The sequence below is a fragment of the Paramisgurnus dabryanus genome, chromosome 12 (genome assembly GCF_030506205.2).
Source record: "Paramisgurnus dabryanus chromosome 12, PD_genome_1.1, whole genome shotgun sequence".
Taxonomy (NCBI): Eukaryota; Metazoa; Chordata; class Actinopteri; order Cypriniformes; family Cobitidae; genus Paramisgurnus; species Paramisgurnus dabryanus.
In genome coordinates this window covers 32038090-32056638 of record NC_133348.1, presented here as the reverse complement: position 1 = coordinate 32056638, position 18549 = coordinate 32038090, and the positions used below count along the sequence as shown (strand labels likewise).

General features: G+C 37.8%; 1 protein-coding gene across 6 annotated transcripts in view; it reads left to right on the top strand.

The window, feature by feature from the left end:
- arid1b (AT-rich interactive domain 1B) overlaps positions 1 to 18549 on the top strand; it is a 104545-nt gene that overhangs the window by 29134 nt on the left and 56862 nt on the right. For all 6 annotated transcript variants that reach the window (XM_065268772.2, XM_065268771.2, XM_065268769.1 and 3 more), the window contains one exon: positions 9648 to 9746. In XM_065268772.2, coding sequence (XP_065124844.1) covers positions 9648 to 9746 — 99 coding nt within the window. The remainder of the gene's footprint in view (positions 1 to 9647; positions 9747 to 18549) is intronic.

Below are 18549 nucleotides of genomic sequence, written 5' to 3'. Positions count from 1 at the left end.
TGACATGTGCAACAAATGCATATAGGATGGCAGACATATAGATTTGCAACCTCCGTCATCAGTATTAAACATGTTGCCTTTGGACCCCCCCACACACATACAGAGCCCCACCAAATAACAAATCCCAATTTAACCCCTGTGGTGTGAACAGTCTTTTGTCTGTAATTTACAAATTTGCATTGTTTTGATTGCATAAAACTGTTATTAGCCCCCCTCTCTCTGTTTCTTTCTTACCACACACACACAGTCGAGTATCTCGAAAGAATTGAATCATCCAGATCTTTTGTCTCATCCTTTTCATATTTCGCTTTGCTTGTGTGTAACAAAAACAGCTTGGAGATGGCAGTACTAAGAAACTTGCCTTGAGTGACTCTCTCAGGGGTGTGCGTGTGTAATATCAGTGTGGACATCACTCCTGTGACTCTCATATTGCTATCAGACTCTGTGCTTGCTCCCTGGACCTTAAAGGCATTATTTTCACTTTCTCTTATATATGACTTTGAAGATGATTGAGAAAACACTTTCATTTTCTTTCTCTTTGATTTGGTTTCCAATGTCTGTGACAGGACAGTAACACAGCATCACACAGTGTAATCCAGATTTTAGAAAACATTTCAGTTCCTAACTATTTGCTAGGTTGTGAGAAACGTGGTAAACTGCATGTTTTCTGTTGTGTCGAGGGCCGTGGGCGTGTTAAGAGTTTAGGCTAAACACTAAAGTTTATGCTAGAGATGGGCATCTGAAGGATGCAGAGGAAAACGCAAAGCTTGTGAAGGTTTTTATATAAGACCAAAGGTTGCTGCAGTGTAAGCTGAGACCTGATGGACAAAGAGAAATAGAAATTTCGTTGGCAGGTTTTACATTTGGAAATGAAATTCATTGCACTCCCATCTGATTTCACATTTATGTTCCTTTCTGTCAAACACTGTCAACGTTTTCTTCAGCGTTAGACTTCTTAGCCCAAAAAACATTTTCACATGAAAGAATACCACCTTTAATATATAATGTTTTTGAACATACAACGATTTGGGACATGCTAACTTGCATACTACTTAGGATAGCAGCAAGTATTTGAATTTGGATGCAGCCCTTTTGTGATGGACTGCCTGAGGCCGAGGCATTCTCAGCATCCCAAGAGACAACAGCACATGGTGTCTGGATAAGATCAACCTCTGAACCAAAGTCATGGCTTTTATTAGATGCGTTTCTAACTGACCCTCAGTTTGATTTTTTTTCTTTTTCCTGACATCATGAATTATCTTAATGTGCTGCTCATGACACACAAAGCTCGCTGAACTCGATCTCTGCATCTGCCGGCCACACCATTTCTGAGAAGCCAGGCAGCTCTCAAAACCAGATTTGTGTTTTTTCTTATTTAAGACGATTCAAAACAGCATTCGTATTTAGTTGTTGGCTATCGTATAAGTCTAAAGTGTGCCTAGAAAGTGTCTGTGAAGTTTCAGTTTAAAATATACTACAGATCATTTGTACAGTAATAGCATATCCAAAATGCCCCTTTTCGGGTGTGTGCACCTTTAAATGCAAATGAGCTACAGCTCCCCACTCCCTTACCAACAGACAGTGAGCGCTTTCGGTTAAAAGGATTTTTCCATTTTCTTAAAAAAAATCCAGATAATTTACTCACCGCCATGTCATCCAAAATGTTGATGTCTTTCTTTGTTCAGTCCAGAAGAAATTATGTTTTTTTTAGGAAAACATTTCAGGATTTTTCTCATTTTAATGGACTTTAATGGACCCCAACACTTAACACTTAACTCAACACTTAACAGTTTTTCTCATCAGAGTTTCAGAGGACTATAAACGATCTCAAACGAGGCATAAGGGTCTTATCTAGTGAAACAAATGCACTTTTAAACTTCTCGTCTATCTCCGTTCCTGTGATGCGCAAGTTTAAAAAAAAAAAAAAAACTGTTAAATGTTGAGTTAAATGTTAAGTGTTGGGGTCCATTAAAATGAAAAAAATCCTGCAATGTTTTCCTCAAAAAACATAATTTCGTCTCGACTGAACAAAGAAAGACATCAACATTTTGGATGACATGGTGGTGAGTAAATTATCTGGATTTTTTTTAAGAAAATTGACTAATCCTTTAAAAATAGATCTAATTCTTGTGAATACAGTCTGAAACAATAATATATTTCGCTACAATATGCCAACAAACACATTTAGAAAAGCTTTAAGGTAAAATTAACCAGTCACTCAATGAGTGGTGGGGCGTTATTGGTGTGACATCACATTAACAAGACAATCAAAACGGCATGACTAAATAAACGGATTTGTTTAATGGGGATTAAAAAGGAGGAGAGGGTGGAATATTTTTTTCATTGTATGGTTGTTTTGTTGAGTCTGATGTGATACATAGCAACAGTTTAGAGATAATATTGATCACTTTCTAAATAATAAAAGTATAGCACATCTAATAATAATGATACATAAAGAATTTTTTTACCCATGCAAAATATGTTAGAAACAATGCATCACAATGCAAATGTATCGCATCATTAACTTTTTATGCCGATGCACCGAGCGAATTTATATCCAACACATTTATTTATGTTGTAAAAGTGGATTTTGCTTAATATGTGCCCTTTTATGTCCAGCGCAAATACTATGTGATATATTGGCAATGGCTATTAACATGGCTTATTTGGTAGGGTTAAATGTTGGGCGGGACTTGGTTTAATCTTTCTGCTAATGGGCGGCTTTAATATTATTGGTAACTTTTATGTTTCCTGCCGCACATGCTCTTGATTACGATCAGGAGAAAAGTCATTACAGAGGCAAAGATAGAAATTACATATTAATGAAAGATTATGCAAATGAACCTTTCTTTCTTTACAATGACACTGACTGAGGATCTATACACAATCCGATCAAGGACATTTATTGTGAAAGTAAATAAGATCACTTTTATTTTCATTTGGTTTTAAGAAAGATAGAGGGAGATTACATCCCTCACATGGGAACTAAACATCATACAGTAGCTGTGCAATAGCCTGTAAAACACACAGAGGGACGTTTCTACTTTGATCTTTGCTTAAAGAACGGCCAGTTTATCGCTGTGCTGAAACTCCCGTCACAAGAGATGTAAAAAGATATTTTAGGATCTAATATCCTGAAAGTATTTTATCTTTTCATGTTGAGTCTCTGATGCGTTTGTCTCCTAACAGCTCAGAAGTGCTAGACACACCCTGAGTCTCATGCGACGCAGTTTCTCTTCACAGTCAGGCAGGGATACAAAACAATTATAATACGAAGGAATTGGGCGGAAAGCTGTGACTTAAATCAAGACGTATGGACCTCAAAAATCTTTCCTAAGGGAATCTGAGCTGCTTCATTGATGTTTTATTCATGTTTTTGTTTTTAAAGCTTAAATGGCATCAGCATAAAAGTACAAAACGGCAAAAAGAGAAATTAGAATAAAAGCCTCCGTCACACAGCTACATTAAGACGACGTAATAACATTTTTATTACACCTCAGCTGGTAAGATTTGGCCTAATGAGTGCGAGCTGCGGCATTTTTTGTGTATTTTGTGTATTTGGTATAATACAATGTGTTTGCGTGGTTTATGGTTAAAAAACACATTATTTTCCACATTTTGTTGCTACCTGCCTTCCTCAAACGCTCTAAATTTTGTACAAAACTCATCGATTTGAAAAGCTCTGTGTCCCGGATTGGTCAGCTAATCTGTACGTTGTGATTGGTCTGAATACCTCTGACATCAGCCAGAAATGTGACGCTCCTTACCATGTTTGAAAGATTCAGTTGCTAACAGGAGTTAATTTACAGGCTGTGTAATATAAAATTGTGAATCGGAAAATTCTTTAATATAAGTGAGTTTGTTTTGTTGCTGTCGTGTTTTCATAAAAATAGTAATGAACCACAAACTAAGCATTCATTTTAAAGTAAGGAAAAGTACAGGTCTTTTGTTAATTTTTTTTTTATAAAGCTGGTATTTCATTGTCATGTCATCTGGCTTATTTGTTTCGTTAATAACAAATAATTTTAAAGGTCTGCTGTGTAGGTTTTAGCGGCATCTAGCAGTCAAAATTGCGAATTGCAACCAACGGCTCAGTTCACAGCTCACCACTCCGTGTAGAAAAGCTACAGAAGCCGTCACAGGACAAAAATGTCGCGAAATGTGGCTGTAAAGAAGTTTGTCAATTCAAGGCTACTGTAGAAACATGGTGGCGCAAAATGGCGACTTCCATGTAAGAGGGCCGCGATGTAAGTAGATAAAAATTCCTCATTCTCAGGTAATAAAATACAATACAGTTTATGATGTAAGGTAGTAATAATAATGTAACTTTATACACTACTTAAAATGTAGTTATGTATATTATATTGCATTTCTGTCAAGAGATCCTTTTACAAACACTTATCAAAGTATCAAAAGTTGAAAGTTTAAAAATCGGTGGGAACACTTTCTTACCAGCACATCCCGAAAGATTAGAACTCCGTATTATTTATATATCATATATACTAATTTGTATATTGACATTTAAACAGGAGATTTCACAAGACTTTAGTAATATGTAAAATAAAACTTGGTGTCCTCAGATTGTGTATGTGAAGATTAAGCTCAAAATACCCCTTTATTTTTTTCTCTCTCTGGCTGCACTAAATGGCAGTGCCGTTATTGGATAGTGCAGATTAAGGGGTGAAATAATAAGATCCCCTTCTGACATCACAAGGGGAGCCAAATTCCAATGAGCTATATTTTCACATGCTTGCAGAGAATGGTTTACTAAAACTACTGGGTTGGGTTGATCTTTTTTATCCACTAGTTGGCTTACCGGACCAGACTTATAGACCATTTCAAAAGATGTAAACAACACTGGTCCAGAAGCACTTCCTGTTTCAGTTTTTTAACACTAAATAAAAGTTGGGATAAAATACAACCAACAGAACACATAGAACTGAGTCAAAAAGTTAAACAAACATCTTAAAGATAATGATATATGTGTGAAATAAAAAAAAAACAGTCACAAACTGAAACAGGAAGTGCTTCTGGACCAGTATTGTTTACATCTTTTGAAATGGTCTATAATAGATAAATACAGTAAAGAGAGACAAGAGAATTAGTAGAAATAGACATAAGACTGAACTTGAACCCTTGTATCACAAAAGCTTTACATGTTGTTGCAAGCATCTGTGTATCTGCACCAAAGTTTTATTTTACATATTAATAAAGTCTTTATAGCGTCGCTGTCCGATGAAAACTATGTATGTTCATTTTGCCGATTTTTAGATTTTTCGACGGATGGTTCATTTCCGTATACAGTATGCTTCACATATCTAAATGGCCAATGAAAAGTTGTGAAATCATGTCATCTGATTTTCACGTATATCCATTTGGTATATATCCATTTTATAGTTGATGTCCATTTAAACAAAATTTTGGTCAAATGTGGATTATATCATTATAGTGGCAAGAATATGGTTACAGTAAAGATGCCGTACCAAGAATGACAACGCTTCATTCAACTGCTTTTGAAATACTGTGTTTTTTCACTTCCTGAAATGTAACCGTTTTGGACATACGTGAGTTTCATCGGGCAGCGTCAGCGACGATAGGTTATAATTATAAATCGTTTTTTCGGTTCACTTTTGCTATCAACATTCATAATCAAATCAAAACAAACAAGTACCATGGACATCCCTAGAGTTCATTCAGCACTGAAGAGAAAATGGAAATGCTGAAGCTGGGATTTTTTTTCAACCCAAGCTCTTTCCACATATCTGTTCACACGCTGAGTGACATTACAGGCACAGTTAAATTGAATCTGGGGTATTTGAGAGAAAAGCCATGTCACACTCAGCAGGGGAGGTATGGCATAGTTTAGCAGTGACGCTGGGAATCTCAGAGGTCTCGCTGGCCGTTATCGCAGCAGAACAGCTGTTACTCTGATTCAGCACATGCTTGAGCTGTGATGTAACGGCCCAACTGTAAACAGACGTCTATATGTGTGTGTGTGTGTGTGTGTGTGTGTGTGTGTGGCCTGGCCATGACCCAGAGTCAACACGCATACACAAACCCGGGCCGTCTGCCGCGGGAATGCCCCCCTTTTTTTTCCCCGTGCACTGTTGGATGAAGTAAGCGGAGAGGGAGTTGGTAATGTTTGTGTACATGAGGGAATTACCGGCAGGGCGACCTTAGCTGGCACACTTTCAAACTCTTCCCCCCCAAGCTTGTTTTCCTTTCTTAAGCGTATTTGCCGAGGGAAGTCGAGTATCCACTTTTATTGAAAGGATGCTGTAATTAATTTCCCCTTTGGTTCGATATCCACGGTGCCGCCTTAACCCAACAAAAACCTTTCGTTTAAAAAAATACTTAAGAGGAGTAGTTTGTTCTGAAAATTACAATTTGGTCATATGTACTTAACCCTTAACTCTTTCACCGCCAGCGTTTTTAAAAAAAGTTGCCAGCAAGCGCCAGCGTTTTTCATGATTTTCACCAAAGTTTAATGCCTTCCAGAAAATGTTCTTCTTTAAATAAATAAACATACAATATACCAAATGAAAGAACAGACCCTCTGCTTTCAAACAAAAAAAAACCGTTTCATCCTACCTTTAGTGGTTCTTTTGCAATCAGCTTTTGAATATGGGTAGGTTTTTGCAAAAACACCATATTTTAAGCAAAAAGCAAAAATAATTCAATTTTTGTGACGGACTTTTCATAGAGATCCCATTCAGAGCGATCTTTAAAACAGACACGGACATGCAGCCGCTTGCCATAGGGCAATACTTCCGGTTTTAAAAAGTTGCGGAAGGGTGGATAATAGCGGTATTGCGGAAAGACGGAAAATCTCGTCATTGGCGGGGAAGCGTTTTCTCTTAATTGACGAGATATCTCGTCAATGGCGGGGAAAGAGTTAAGTGCTCATAATCCTGTATGACTTTATCTTTTGTGTAACACTGAAAAAGATGATTTAAAATGTTTAATACTTTAAATTATTTTATCATCATTTTTATTTTTATCAAAAAAGCTCAATTTCATCAATATACTTTAATATTATGTGTTATAATATTCATACTTGTTGACAGGACTCATGATATATAGGGATCGATCAGCCATAGTTAGGTAGATGGGCTCGATCTGTACTCGCTAAATTTGCAGATCTCATGAACCGATTTTTCTATTTATTTTTGTCATCATAGGGCTCCTGAATGCGGGCACAATTTGAGATCATTTTTACGCAGTGTGAGCATTTTTACAACCTGTTGCTCATGTATGACGTACAGATTTAGATTTTTCTCTCTGCCCTTTTCAAAGATCTGTGTATTTTTTAGGATGGCGCACTCCAGTCCAAACATGCAGCGCGGCACGTCTTCACATCCCCATCAAACAGCATATACACGTATACATCTATCGCGGACATTGCATTTTCATGCCGAAAGTTTGTTATTTTCATGCATTTTGACAGTTTAAACTTTTATTTTACTTGCAACTGCTCTTGTCCAGGTACACCCGACGCACAGACACATCCTGGTATCCCCACAAGTCATTCTCACGAAAGCAAAGATCTCTCTCGTGTCTTAAAGCTACAGTAACCTTATTCATTTGTCAATAATATTAACGAGAGAATCCCTCTCTGCTCTTGACTGAAGGTGAATGTTGATTCATACCAAAATGCTTTTTTGCATAGTTGTGTTTGACACATGAAAACGTCTCGGGTTACGTATGTAACTGTTGTTCCCTGAGAAGGGAATGAGACGCTGCGTCTCCCTTGCCATTCTTCCTGCGTCACTGTAACACCATCTTTGGCATTTTTTCAGATAGCGATATACTTCCTGGCTCTCGCATCACCCTGTCTTTGTCGTTAAGCCTCACCATTGGTTTAATTTGATTCACACATTCAGACGCACATACCCCTGGAGGCGTCCCCAAAGTGTCACCGTGGTGATGCAGCTTAAGTTCCCTCAAAAGGGTACTGTAACAATGTATCTAAAAAGGTAACACAATGTAACCTTGCTCTCACTTAAAACGTGTCCCCACATTTAGTCCTTGAATTTGAGGGTATTAGACCTGGAAAGTCCTTGAAAGGTCCTTGAATTTGAAGTTAACTAAGTGGTGGGAACCCTGAAACCCTCTTAACATCTTTTATTATTATGGTTCTTATGTTTCGGTTTAATAATTTCACTTTAATACCAATGGTTATAGTCAGTAATTGTAATGCCTTATTTTCACAAATGTCACTTTAGTCATTTATAGGTTTTTAACAAATTTGACTGTCTTTCGCTGCAAACGCTGTAAGTGCGTGAAAGCTTTTTTTGGCAAAAAAATCCACTTCTTTGGACAAGACATGTTAAACTGTTGCAAAATCACAAAAAATGCAGCTAGAAACATTGCAAATGATGTAAAAGTCAAAGTGTTAAATTGAAGAAAATGAAGCACACATTAGGGGGCGCTGTGATACGTGTGACTGCCATATTCAGCTTGTATTCAGGTCCAAGTACTCACAAAGAACCTAAGTTTGAATGTGAAACATGGTTGTGCATTGGTCTTCCATGCACTTAGTGGACTTTGCAAAAAAATCGTTGTGCCATTTAACGTTTTCTGCCAACAAAACGTATTTCTGAATGACCTGTGGCTGGGAATAAGCAGAAATATTTGATGAACATATTATACGTGCCAAGAGCGTTTGTTTAATATCATTATCTAATTTTTGATGGAGGTGGAGCAGTTTTTGCATGTAAGATCTTCATATTTTGTTATGTATGTTCCATGGGAATTTAACCCATACCTTTGCACTGCTCACGTAATGCTTTACCAGTTAAGTTATAGAAACAACAAGTCAGTCAGAGAGTGAATAAATCATTTTTGGGTGAATTGTTTCTTTGAAGGTGACGTAGAATGATTGAACAGGGTATTTATCCTTGTTCTGTGATGTGACATGTAGACAAAAAAATTTTTTGTTTGGGTCTGTAATGCCTTAGAAGCTTCCTAAAAACCTCTCTCAGATAGCTCTATTAGGGTGGGGGATTTTAAACAAGTGGTTTTGCACCTGTTAGGCTCCCCCTACTGGCTTAACTTGATCTCATTACTGATTGGCTGACTTTGCTGCCACTCAAAAAATGTAGCCAATTATTTTAAAGTGGAGGGGCAGTGAGATGCCTGTGAGGTCATAAGCATCAGTTTTTCAGATTGGGATGTTTTCTGGCTGACATTTCTAAAAGAGGAATTTCTATGAGACTGAGATGTTTAGCATGTCTAGCACTTTTTGTATATTTGTGAATGCGGGTAGACTACCATTATTCAACAAAGACAAGGTAAAAATGGTTTTTCATTCTCTGTCCCCTTTAATCAGTCTTTGTTTGGTTTTGTCATTCACCCCGTGTGTAATTTTACGCTTGATATAAGTGCACATTGTTTTAGGCTTCAGACGTGCCACTGCATTTCTGCTGGTGTGAATCACAGATCCTCTGAACGAGGTGAAATGATGGGATGGTGTTACCATTACGCTGTCTGAGACTGTCTAATTACTTGATTCCCATCTGAGTCAAGGCCTGATAGTTTACACTGCGAGAAATCATGACGCAGCCCTTCTGTGCTATACAACTCCCTTTAGAAGCTGAAGGGTTTCTACTTTTGCTTTGTTATAAGCGTCTTTGTTTTCTACATAGGATGCGCTGCAGGAGGGGTACGGCAGCAGGGGTCAACCAGGAAAACCTAACCACGATGACATGGGTCTTACTCAACAGGACCGTCCATCCAGCTTACCGGTGAGACTAGCACATCTGTTCTGAGTGCTTGGAGAACCAGTTTGGAAAAGGACAATTATTTTTGTACTTTGGTCCCATTAGTGGCACAGAAATTATAAACGAATCAAATGAGGACAAGTATTTTTGGACAGGTTCTCGTAATGTGCTGCAGGTTCCGCAGAAAGACACCTCACCCATGATTCTCTGTAGTTACTTTAACCAACAGGAAGTTGGTGGGTTATGTTGCATGCAACAGCATGGAAAGCAATGTTGTAGTCATGTCCAACTCAAGTCCGAGTCAAGACTTGATCGACACTTGATCTCTGGTCTTGGTTTTGACTCGACTACAATACTGATGGAAGATCTGGATTATTATTTATTGTCTTGTGTTGTGAGGGTATCATGAAATTGACATCTTTGGTACTGTTTTATAGATTGCAAAAGAGATAATCATGTGTGGTATATATACACGGTATCTGTCTGTGTGTATATATGTGGATCTTCCAATGAAGATATCTCGTGAGATTACCCATTAGACACCAACTCAGATCATTTATCTGTTGTGATTGACTCAAATGGAAACATCTGTCTGTTGGACTGAAGTGCTCGCAAAGACCTTAATGTCATTCTCTCAAAATAAACCTGCATGACCTTCTTTTCACAGTTATTCAACGCACACTAAATGTTTTTCCGCTCTTTTTCACCAAAGATAATAGATATGACAGGATAAAGCACTGGTATTATTATAAATGGCCTTCAAGTTTAAAGAACCAACCATCAATTGACAAAGATGGACAAATCTTTTAATGCAATTTGTGCTTAAGAAACACTACAGTACAGTTAATATCAAGTTTAATTGTTGGTCAGAAATATGTTGTTTCATTATACAGTGAGGAAAATAAGTATTTGAACAACCTGTAGGTGCATGTCCACTGTGAGAGACATAATCTAAAAAAAAATCCAGAAATCACAATGCTTGATTTTTAAAAACTATTTATTTGTATGATACAGCTGCAAATAAGTATTTGAACACCTGTCTATCAGCTAGAATTCTGACCCTCAAAGACCTGATAGTCTGCCTTTAAAATGTCCACCTCCACTCCATTTATTATCCTAAATTAGATGAGGTTGTTAGCTGCATAAAGACACCTGTCCACCCCATACAATCAGTAAGAATCCAACTACTAACATGGCCAAGACCAAAGAGCTGTCCAAAGACACTAGAGACAAAATTGTTCACCTCCACAAGGCTGGAAAGGGCTACGGGGAAATTGCCAAGCAGCTTGGTAAAAAAAGGTCCACTGCTGGAGCAATCATTAGAAAATGGAAGAAGCTAAACATGACGGTCAATCTCCCTCGGACTGGGGCTCCATGCAAGATCTCACCTCGTGGGGTCTCAATGATCCTAAGAAAGGTGAAAAATCAACCCAGAACTACACGGGAGGAGCTGGTCAATGACCTGAAAAGAGCTGGGACCACCGTTTCCAAGGTTACTGTTGGTAATACAAAAAGACGTCATGGTTTGAAATCATGCATGGCACGGAAGGTTCCCCTGCTTAAACCAGCACATGTCCAGACCCGTCTTAGTTTGCCATTGACCATTTGGATGATCCAGAGGAGTCATGGGAGAAAGTCATGTGGTCAGATGAGACCAAAATAAAACTTTTTGGTCATAATTCCACTAAACGTGTTTGGAGGAAGAAGAATGATGAGTACCATCCCAAGAACACCATCCCTATTGTGAAGCATGGGGGTGGTAGCATCATGCTTTGGGGGTGTTTTTCTGCACATGGGACAGGGTGAATACACTGTATTAACTCTTTCACCGCCATTGACGAGATATCTCGTCAATTAAGAGAAAACGCTTCCCCGCCAATGACGAGATTTTCCGTCTTTCTGCAATACCGCTATTATCCACCAGGTGGCGCCCTTACGCAAATTTTTTAACCCGGAAGTATTGCCCTATGGCAAGCGGCTGCATGTCCGTGTCTGTTTAAAGATCGCTCTGAATGGGATCTCTATGAAAAGTCTGTCACAAAAATGGAATTATCTCTGCTTTTTGCTCAAAATATGGCGTTTCTGCAGAAACCTACCCATATTCAAAAGCTGATTACAAAAGAACCACTGCAGGTAGGATGAAACGTTTTTTTTGTTTGAAAGCAGAGGGTCTGTTCTTTCATTTGGTATATTGTATGTTTATATATTTAAAGAAGAACATTTTCTGGAAAGCATTAAACTTTGGTGAAAATCATGAAAACGCTGGCGCTGGCTGGCAACTTTTTTTAAAAACGCTGGCGGTGAAAGAGTTAAGAAGAGGACGACCGAGTTTGGGAAACAACCTCCTTCTCTCAGTTGGAGCATTGAAGATGGGTCGAGGCTGGGTCTTCCAACATGACAATGACCCGAAGCACACAGCCAGGATAACCAAGGAGTGGCTCTGTAAGAAGCATATCAAGGTTCTGGTGTTGCCTAGCCAGTCTCCAGACCTAAACCCAATAGAGAATCTTTGGAGGGAGCTCAAACTCTGTGTTTCTCAGCGACAAGCCAGAAACCTGACTGATCTAGAGAAGATCTGTGTGGAGGAGTGGGCCAAAATCCCTCCTGCAGTGTGTGCAAACCTGGTGAAAAACTACAGGAAACGTTTCACCTCTGTAATTGCAAACAAAGGTTACTGTTCCAAATATTAACATTGACTTTCTCAGGTGTTCAAAAACTTATTTGCAGCTGTATCAGAAAAATAAATAGTTAAAAAATCATACATTGTGATTTCTGGATTATGTCTCTCACAGTCTCTCACTGTATATCTGTATTTCCCCATTTAAATAGACAGGACTTGATTCTGGAAGTATTGCAAAGATGGCCACTTACTGGCGGGACTTTTCTTAATGGCGCTTTTTTATTGCATAGTACCCCACGGGTCGAGTCGTGTCCGCTCACTTTACTTTGGCGCGGTTAGCTTTTCCATTGAGTTTAGTAGCACTTCAGAGTGGGAGGGATTATAGGCGTGTCATTATATTTGCCACTCCTACTGTTGTGACATCATACAAGTGGGAGCAAGCAACAAAGGGGGCATCGTTGGAATGCAGTGTTTCCCATACATTCATTTATTTCTCAGCCTGCCACAAAATAAGAATTGACCACAACAAATTTATCATAAGCTCTGTCTCACATAACAGTTAAAAGTGCTAAAAGTGGTACCGCTAGACCCGGATATCGGCTGAATGGATAAAAATCAAATGTTTCACTCTAGGGGAGCTGGAAAAGAAGCCTATTTTCTGTGTTTCTTGCATCAATGCATCGATCCATATAGATTTACTGTGACACCCCTTATTTTTATGTACGTAACAAATTAAGTTAAACAATTTCAACTTGTTTTTTTAAGTTATCACAAGTCAAAGCTTAATATAGCACCTAATTTTCGGACTATAAGTCACACTTTTTTATAGTTTGGCTTGTCTTGCGACTTATAGTCAGGTGCGACTTGTAAGTAAGTATGAATTAATTTTGACATATACAAACCAAGAGACAACATTACTGTCTACAGACGCAAAAGTCTGCTATATGCTGCTCCTGTATTTATATCATTCAATGGATTCAGTCATGTGGAATGACGAATCTGCGAACTTGATGATCGTTGGCTTGTTCTGTTCATTTACCCTATTCAGCCTTCCAGTTATGTTCAGTATAATATTGTGTATCGTATAAATAACTGATAATGTTACGTTAACGTACGGACATCTATTCAGCCTGCTGTTCTGTGCGCTATTGTTTAGTTGAATAATTTCCAGATTAAATGTCTGTTCTTCGACTTGAATTTTGTGAAATAATTTTCTAAAATAATGCCACGTGTATTCCATTGCGACTTATATATGTTTTTTCCTCTTCATGACGCATTTTTGATTGATGCGACTTATAGAATATAGACTATATCAGGGGTCTCCAACACGTCGCTCGCGAGCTACTGGTAGCTCGTGTCTTAATTGCAGGTAGCTCGCTGGTGGGTTTATTTATTTATTTATTTATTTTCTGTGGTTATGGCGCATTTGGATGTCTGGTTAGTGTTACAAGCGCCTGTGGTACTAAAACTGGGTGCGTGTTGGACGTCGCGTTGTAGACCGGCGTATCATATGACATCAGTAATTTAACATGTATGATCCAAAAACAAACGGATCCGTGCCGCGGCAACCAGCCGATGCGCGCAACGCTGTGAAGCCCGCGCCATGGCAACCGGCCGATCCGCGCGACGCTTTGAAGCCGAACGCACCTCGAGTCAAGGCACTATGGTTAAAAAGGATGCCGTGATTTTCGGATTCACTTTTGGTAAAACGAAAATACAGTCGTCGTCACAAGTTCAATGGGTAATTATCTCATTTTTAAACATCAAATGTCAAAAAAAAAACCAAAGACTCATACGAGCATTACATCTTGACTGAGAACAGGTGAGAGGACGGCATGACACAGCTAACGTTAATCGCTAAAATGATAGCAAAAGACTTAAAGCTGCTTAATATTATGAAGCTTGTGCTTTGACTGGACGTGTTTAAAAGCATGCTGATGATGCGCATCCACGACAGGAGTTAAACTTTCTGTCCAGTAACTTAGTTTAAGTTTTGCATTTTGTGCAGATGCACGTTATATAATACATTTTTGTTGTATCAAGGCTTAATATTATGCAGAGTGCGTCATACAGTATATAAAGCGCATCAGTTTGTGTTTATTAACCCTTTAGTTTCACTTCATCACGCAGCTTTTCCTGTTGGTTTCTGTTAAAAAACATCTATTTCATTAATAATCTAGTATGTGTTCATTTTTCTGTCATAGTTTCTTCAAAATGAAGTTTTATTTGAGTGTTTTTAATAAAAATATTTTAATTTCCACAATGACGCCCTTTCCATTGCCCACCCTCAATTAATCCAGTCATCGTTTTTCAGACCTATGGATTAATCGAAATGAAAAAAGGACATACATGCACTTCCCTAATATGAATCCAAAAGCAGTAAATACTCTATGTATGTTTGGATCATCTTTCTAAATCTGATCATTAATAAATGATTTGTTTTATTCAAAATTTGGGTTTTTTGGGAATAATCCTACCCATAGATAAGAGGTGATAAAAAGTATAAATAAACAACATGAAAGTTTTTTTGTTGTTGTTGTTTAAAAGGATCTGTTCTTTCATTTGATGATGGTGTGTTTATGTTTAAAGAAAAGCATTTTCTGGAAGGTATTAAAATTTTGTGAAAAATATAAAAATAAAAAAATGCTGGCACTGACTGGCAACTTCTTAAAAAAAAAGGGGAAAAGAGTTCAAATCACAGTGAGTTAATAGATCGTTATCTATTAACTAAATTTAGGTATTACGTGACACAAGTAGCTCTCGACCACTTTTATTTTTTAGAAAGTAGCTCTCCATTGAAAAAAGGTTGGAGACCCCTGGACTATATAGTCTGGAAAATACGGTAGGTTGAATTGACTTGCAAAACCAAGTTGTTTTAACTTCATGCTCCATTTTTGAACCGTGCAGGAATCAGTCCCGTTTGGCTGTGAGACATCGTCACGCAGAATTTAAGTAAACAAATGTTCTCAGAACTCACATTTTTGGAAGGACAATTCGTTTAGATGTGAAGATGAAAAGTTTCCAGTTTCCTTCCATTACTTAAAAATAGTAATCCAGCCCTGAAGCTTTAGTAACGCTCTTAGTGTTGGCAGCGATCTGAGAGTCATCATGGGATGTTGGGCGGCAGTCTCTGGTGCTGTCATGATGGCTTTTCTGCAGGGGTTTGATGACTGAGGTTACGTTGTTTAAAAGCCTCAGGCGGCCGACAGGACTATTTTTAAATGATTCTGACACAATGGCCCAGTGAACTCTGCCAAGGACAAAGAGAATAACAGCATAATGAATAGCCGGTCTGCCTTTGAGCGTGTGTGTGTTTGGATAATTATCTAAGTGCCAGAGACAGTGAAAAACTACAACAGGTCAGTGGGGCTGAGAAACCACAATGTGACCTAGACACAGTCTGAACTAAACAGATTTTTAAGATTAATTAAACAGGCTTTTTTAGTATCGTTGAATAATACAGTGTTTGAATATTTGGTGCTGTCCGTTGTGGATAAATGAACTTTCAAGATGTCTTGGTGGGGCATAAACTGTACAAAATTTTATGATCAGTAAGTCATATCAACATTGTTTTTATATTACTTGAACTATCCTTTTATTTTTTTTTAGTTAGTCAAAAATGAAAATTACTCATGATTTACTCAACCTCAAGCCATCCGAGACAATTATCTTTCTAGGCCTGCAACAACTAATTGATAATAAAAATTTGTTTGTCTGTGACATCACATGCTCCCACACCACCATCGGACAGCAGGAACACGCGTCTGCTTTATACAGCAGAAACTGTGCACTTATAATTAAAGTCAGGCGCTGTTTCTTCATACAAACTGCATGTTTATCAAGCGCTGCTGCTTCTTGCCATTCAACTAGCTTGTTTAAAAGCAAGGCAGCGTTGCCAGGTCTTCTGCCTTTCGGCGGAGTTCTGAATTGGGCTACTTTTAAACTGTTTCTGCAGGTTACAGATTGAAGAATTTGGTTCATTAGTTGTTGGTATTTTGGCTGTGAATAGTCATTTGGATGCTTTTGGACTCATTTTGAATGTGAATTAGGTTGGTTTTGTTACACAGATATGGCAACTCTGACAGAACTGACGGAAGCAAAAGTGCAAATGAACAAAGGTTAATAAAGGTTTAATTTCATCCTTTAATATAAGTGAGTTTGTATATGTTTAATTGTTAGGTTGTAGTATTGAACCACAAACAAAGCATCTGTTTTAAACTAAGGGGAAAATCCAGGTTTTTATTACTGTAACAACGCATGTATATTACTTTCATATCATAATGGTTTATTTATTTTGTTAAAGGTGCTCTATGCATTTTCGGCATTTTTGTCAAACAGCGACCCCTAGAGTCGCTGGAGAATACTTGCAACTGTCGTAATTTCCTACTCCCACTCTAGTATGATAATGACCAGGTAATGTTCCACAATTTAATAGAAATATTAGGCTACTGCATAGTCTACTAAACTACAGATGATGGTAATAGGATAATAAGAAGTTTATTCCAAGTGTAGAGTGCATATAATAATAAAGAAACCTACCGCGTTTGCTGGCTTATAACATTTTTACATGCTTGCAGCTAAATCACAAGTTAACAGTCTATAGTCTATGTCTTTAGCCTCACGTCTCAAATTTGCGCGTGCAGTTGTTGTTATAGGCTTGATCGACTTCATGCGGCGCTGCAAGAACCGACACCCGGAAGACGTCAAAGTGCCATCTCAGATCATTCTCGCGGTACTTTGACATCATCCGGCGGTCGGTTCTTGCAGCGCCGCACGAAGTCGAACAAGCCTAACGTGTGTGACGTCGTTGCCGTAAAGCAAGTCATGATTCTCGCGAGATTTGTCAGGGGCGGTTCTCTCAAGCTTGCATTGCTGGTTTTGCTAGCGGCGTCCTCCCCGAGCTTCAACAGGAGGATGATTCGCCCTACTATGACTTTGTTTACCACCGAAATAACTTTAAAGCTGTTATATTAAGGTAAAATAACTGCATAGTGTGTCTTTAATAACGAATATTGCTCTCATCACGGCCTAAAATTAAACATTTTAAATTGAGTTTATAAATGTCTGGCAAAAATTCCTCTCAGCACATCCCTGAAGACTTAATTCGTTTTGTTTATTAATATTTGGCATTTAAAGACATTTAAAAACTTTTTAAATTTAAGGCTTAAAATATCAAAACCAAAAAGATTTTATTAGTAAAACTCTGTAGTGTGTGGCTTTTGCAAAGTTCACTTCTACGCATGAATACCCTAAATTAGTGCCTTATTTAGGTATAGTAAATGAAATATCTAATTGAGTAAATATTGGTTTTTATCCGATTAGTCGATTATTTTGAAAAAATAATTGCCCAATTAATCAATTATGAAAATAATTGTTAGTTGCAGCCCTACATCTATCAGACAAACACAATTGGAGTTATATTAGTCCTTGCTCTTTCAAGCCTTATATTGGTAGAAATGGTGCTACTGATTTTGAATCTCAAAAAAGCCCATCCATCCTTCTTCACAGAAGTAATCCACACAGCTCCAGTAGGCATTCTGAGGGTAATCGGTGTAATTTTGTAGTAAATATATACTGTAAATATTTAAAACTTTATAAATTATAATAACTACCTTGCAGTAACTGTTGAATTGACTTGCATAAGCAATTTGATTAATCATTTTTTGCAGCTTTTTGACATTGTAACGATCAACTGAAATGTGACATGAAAACATTTTGGGGGCAGTTTCCCAGACGGGGCTTAAGTTTAGTCCCAGACTAAAATGAATGTTTGAGCTGTCTTAACAGAAATCAGCTTGCACTGACATATCTTAAAATATAACACATTGTTTTGTCTCAAGATGCACACCAGTATTGTGTTTGTAAGGTTTGTTTTTAAAAACTACTTTTTTGAAAATATGCTCATTTTCCAGGTCCCCTAGAGTTAAAGAGTTTAAAAAATTTTTCTATTTAAATCTAGGGCTGGGTATCGATTCAGATTTTCCAGAACGGTTCGATTTCAATTCACAAGCTACCAAATCGATTCGATTTCGATTCTCAATTAAATTTTCTATTCTGGTTCTCGGACCGATTTTTATACTCTATTCAACTCAATGAATATAGATTTAATACAAATATTATATTGATAAAAAGAACAGTGAACAGCAGGTTACAAGTAGGTAATTAATAAAATCGACGAAGCACCTGAAACCGCCATTTTAAGCACTG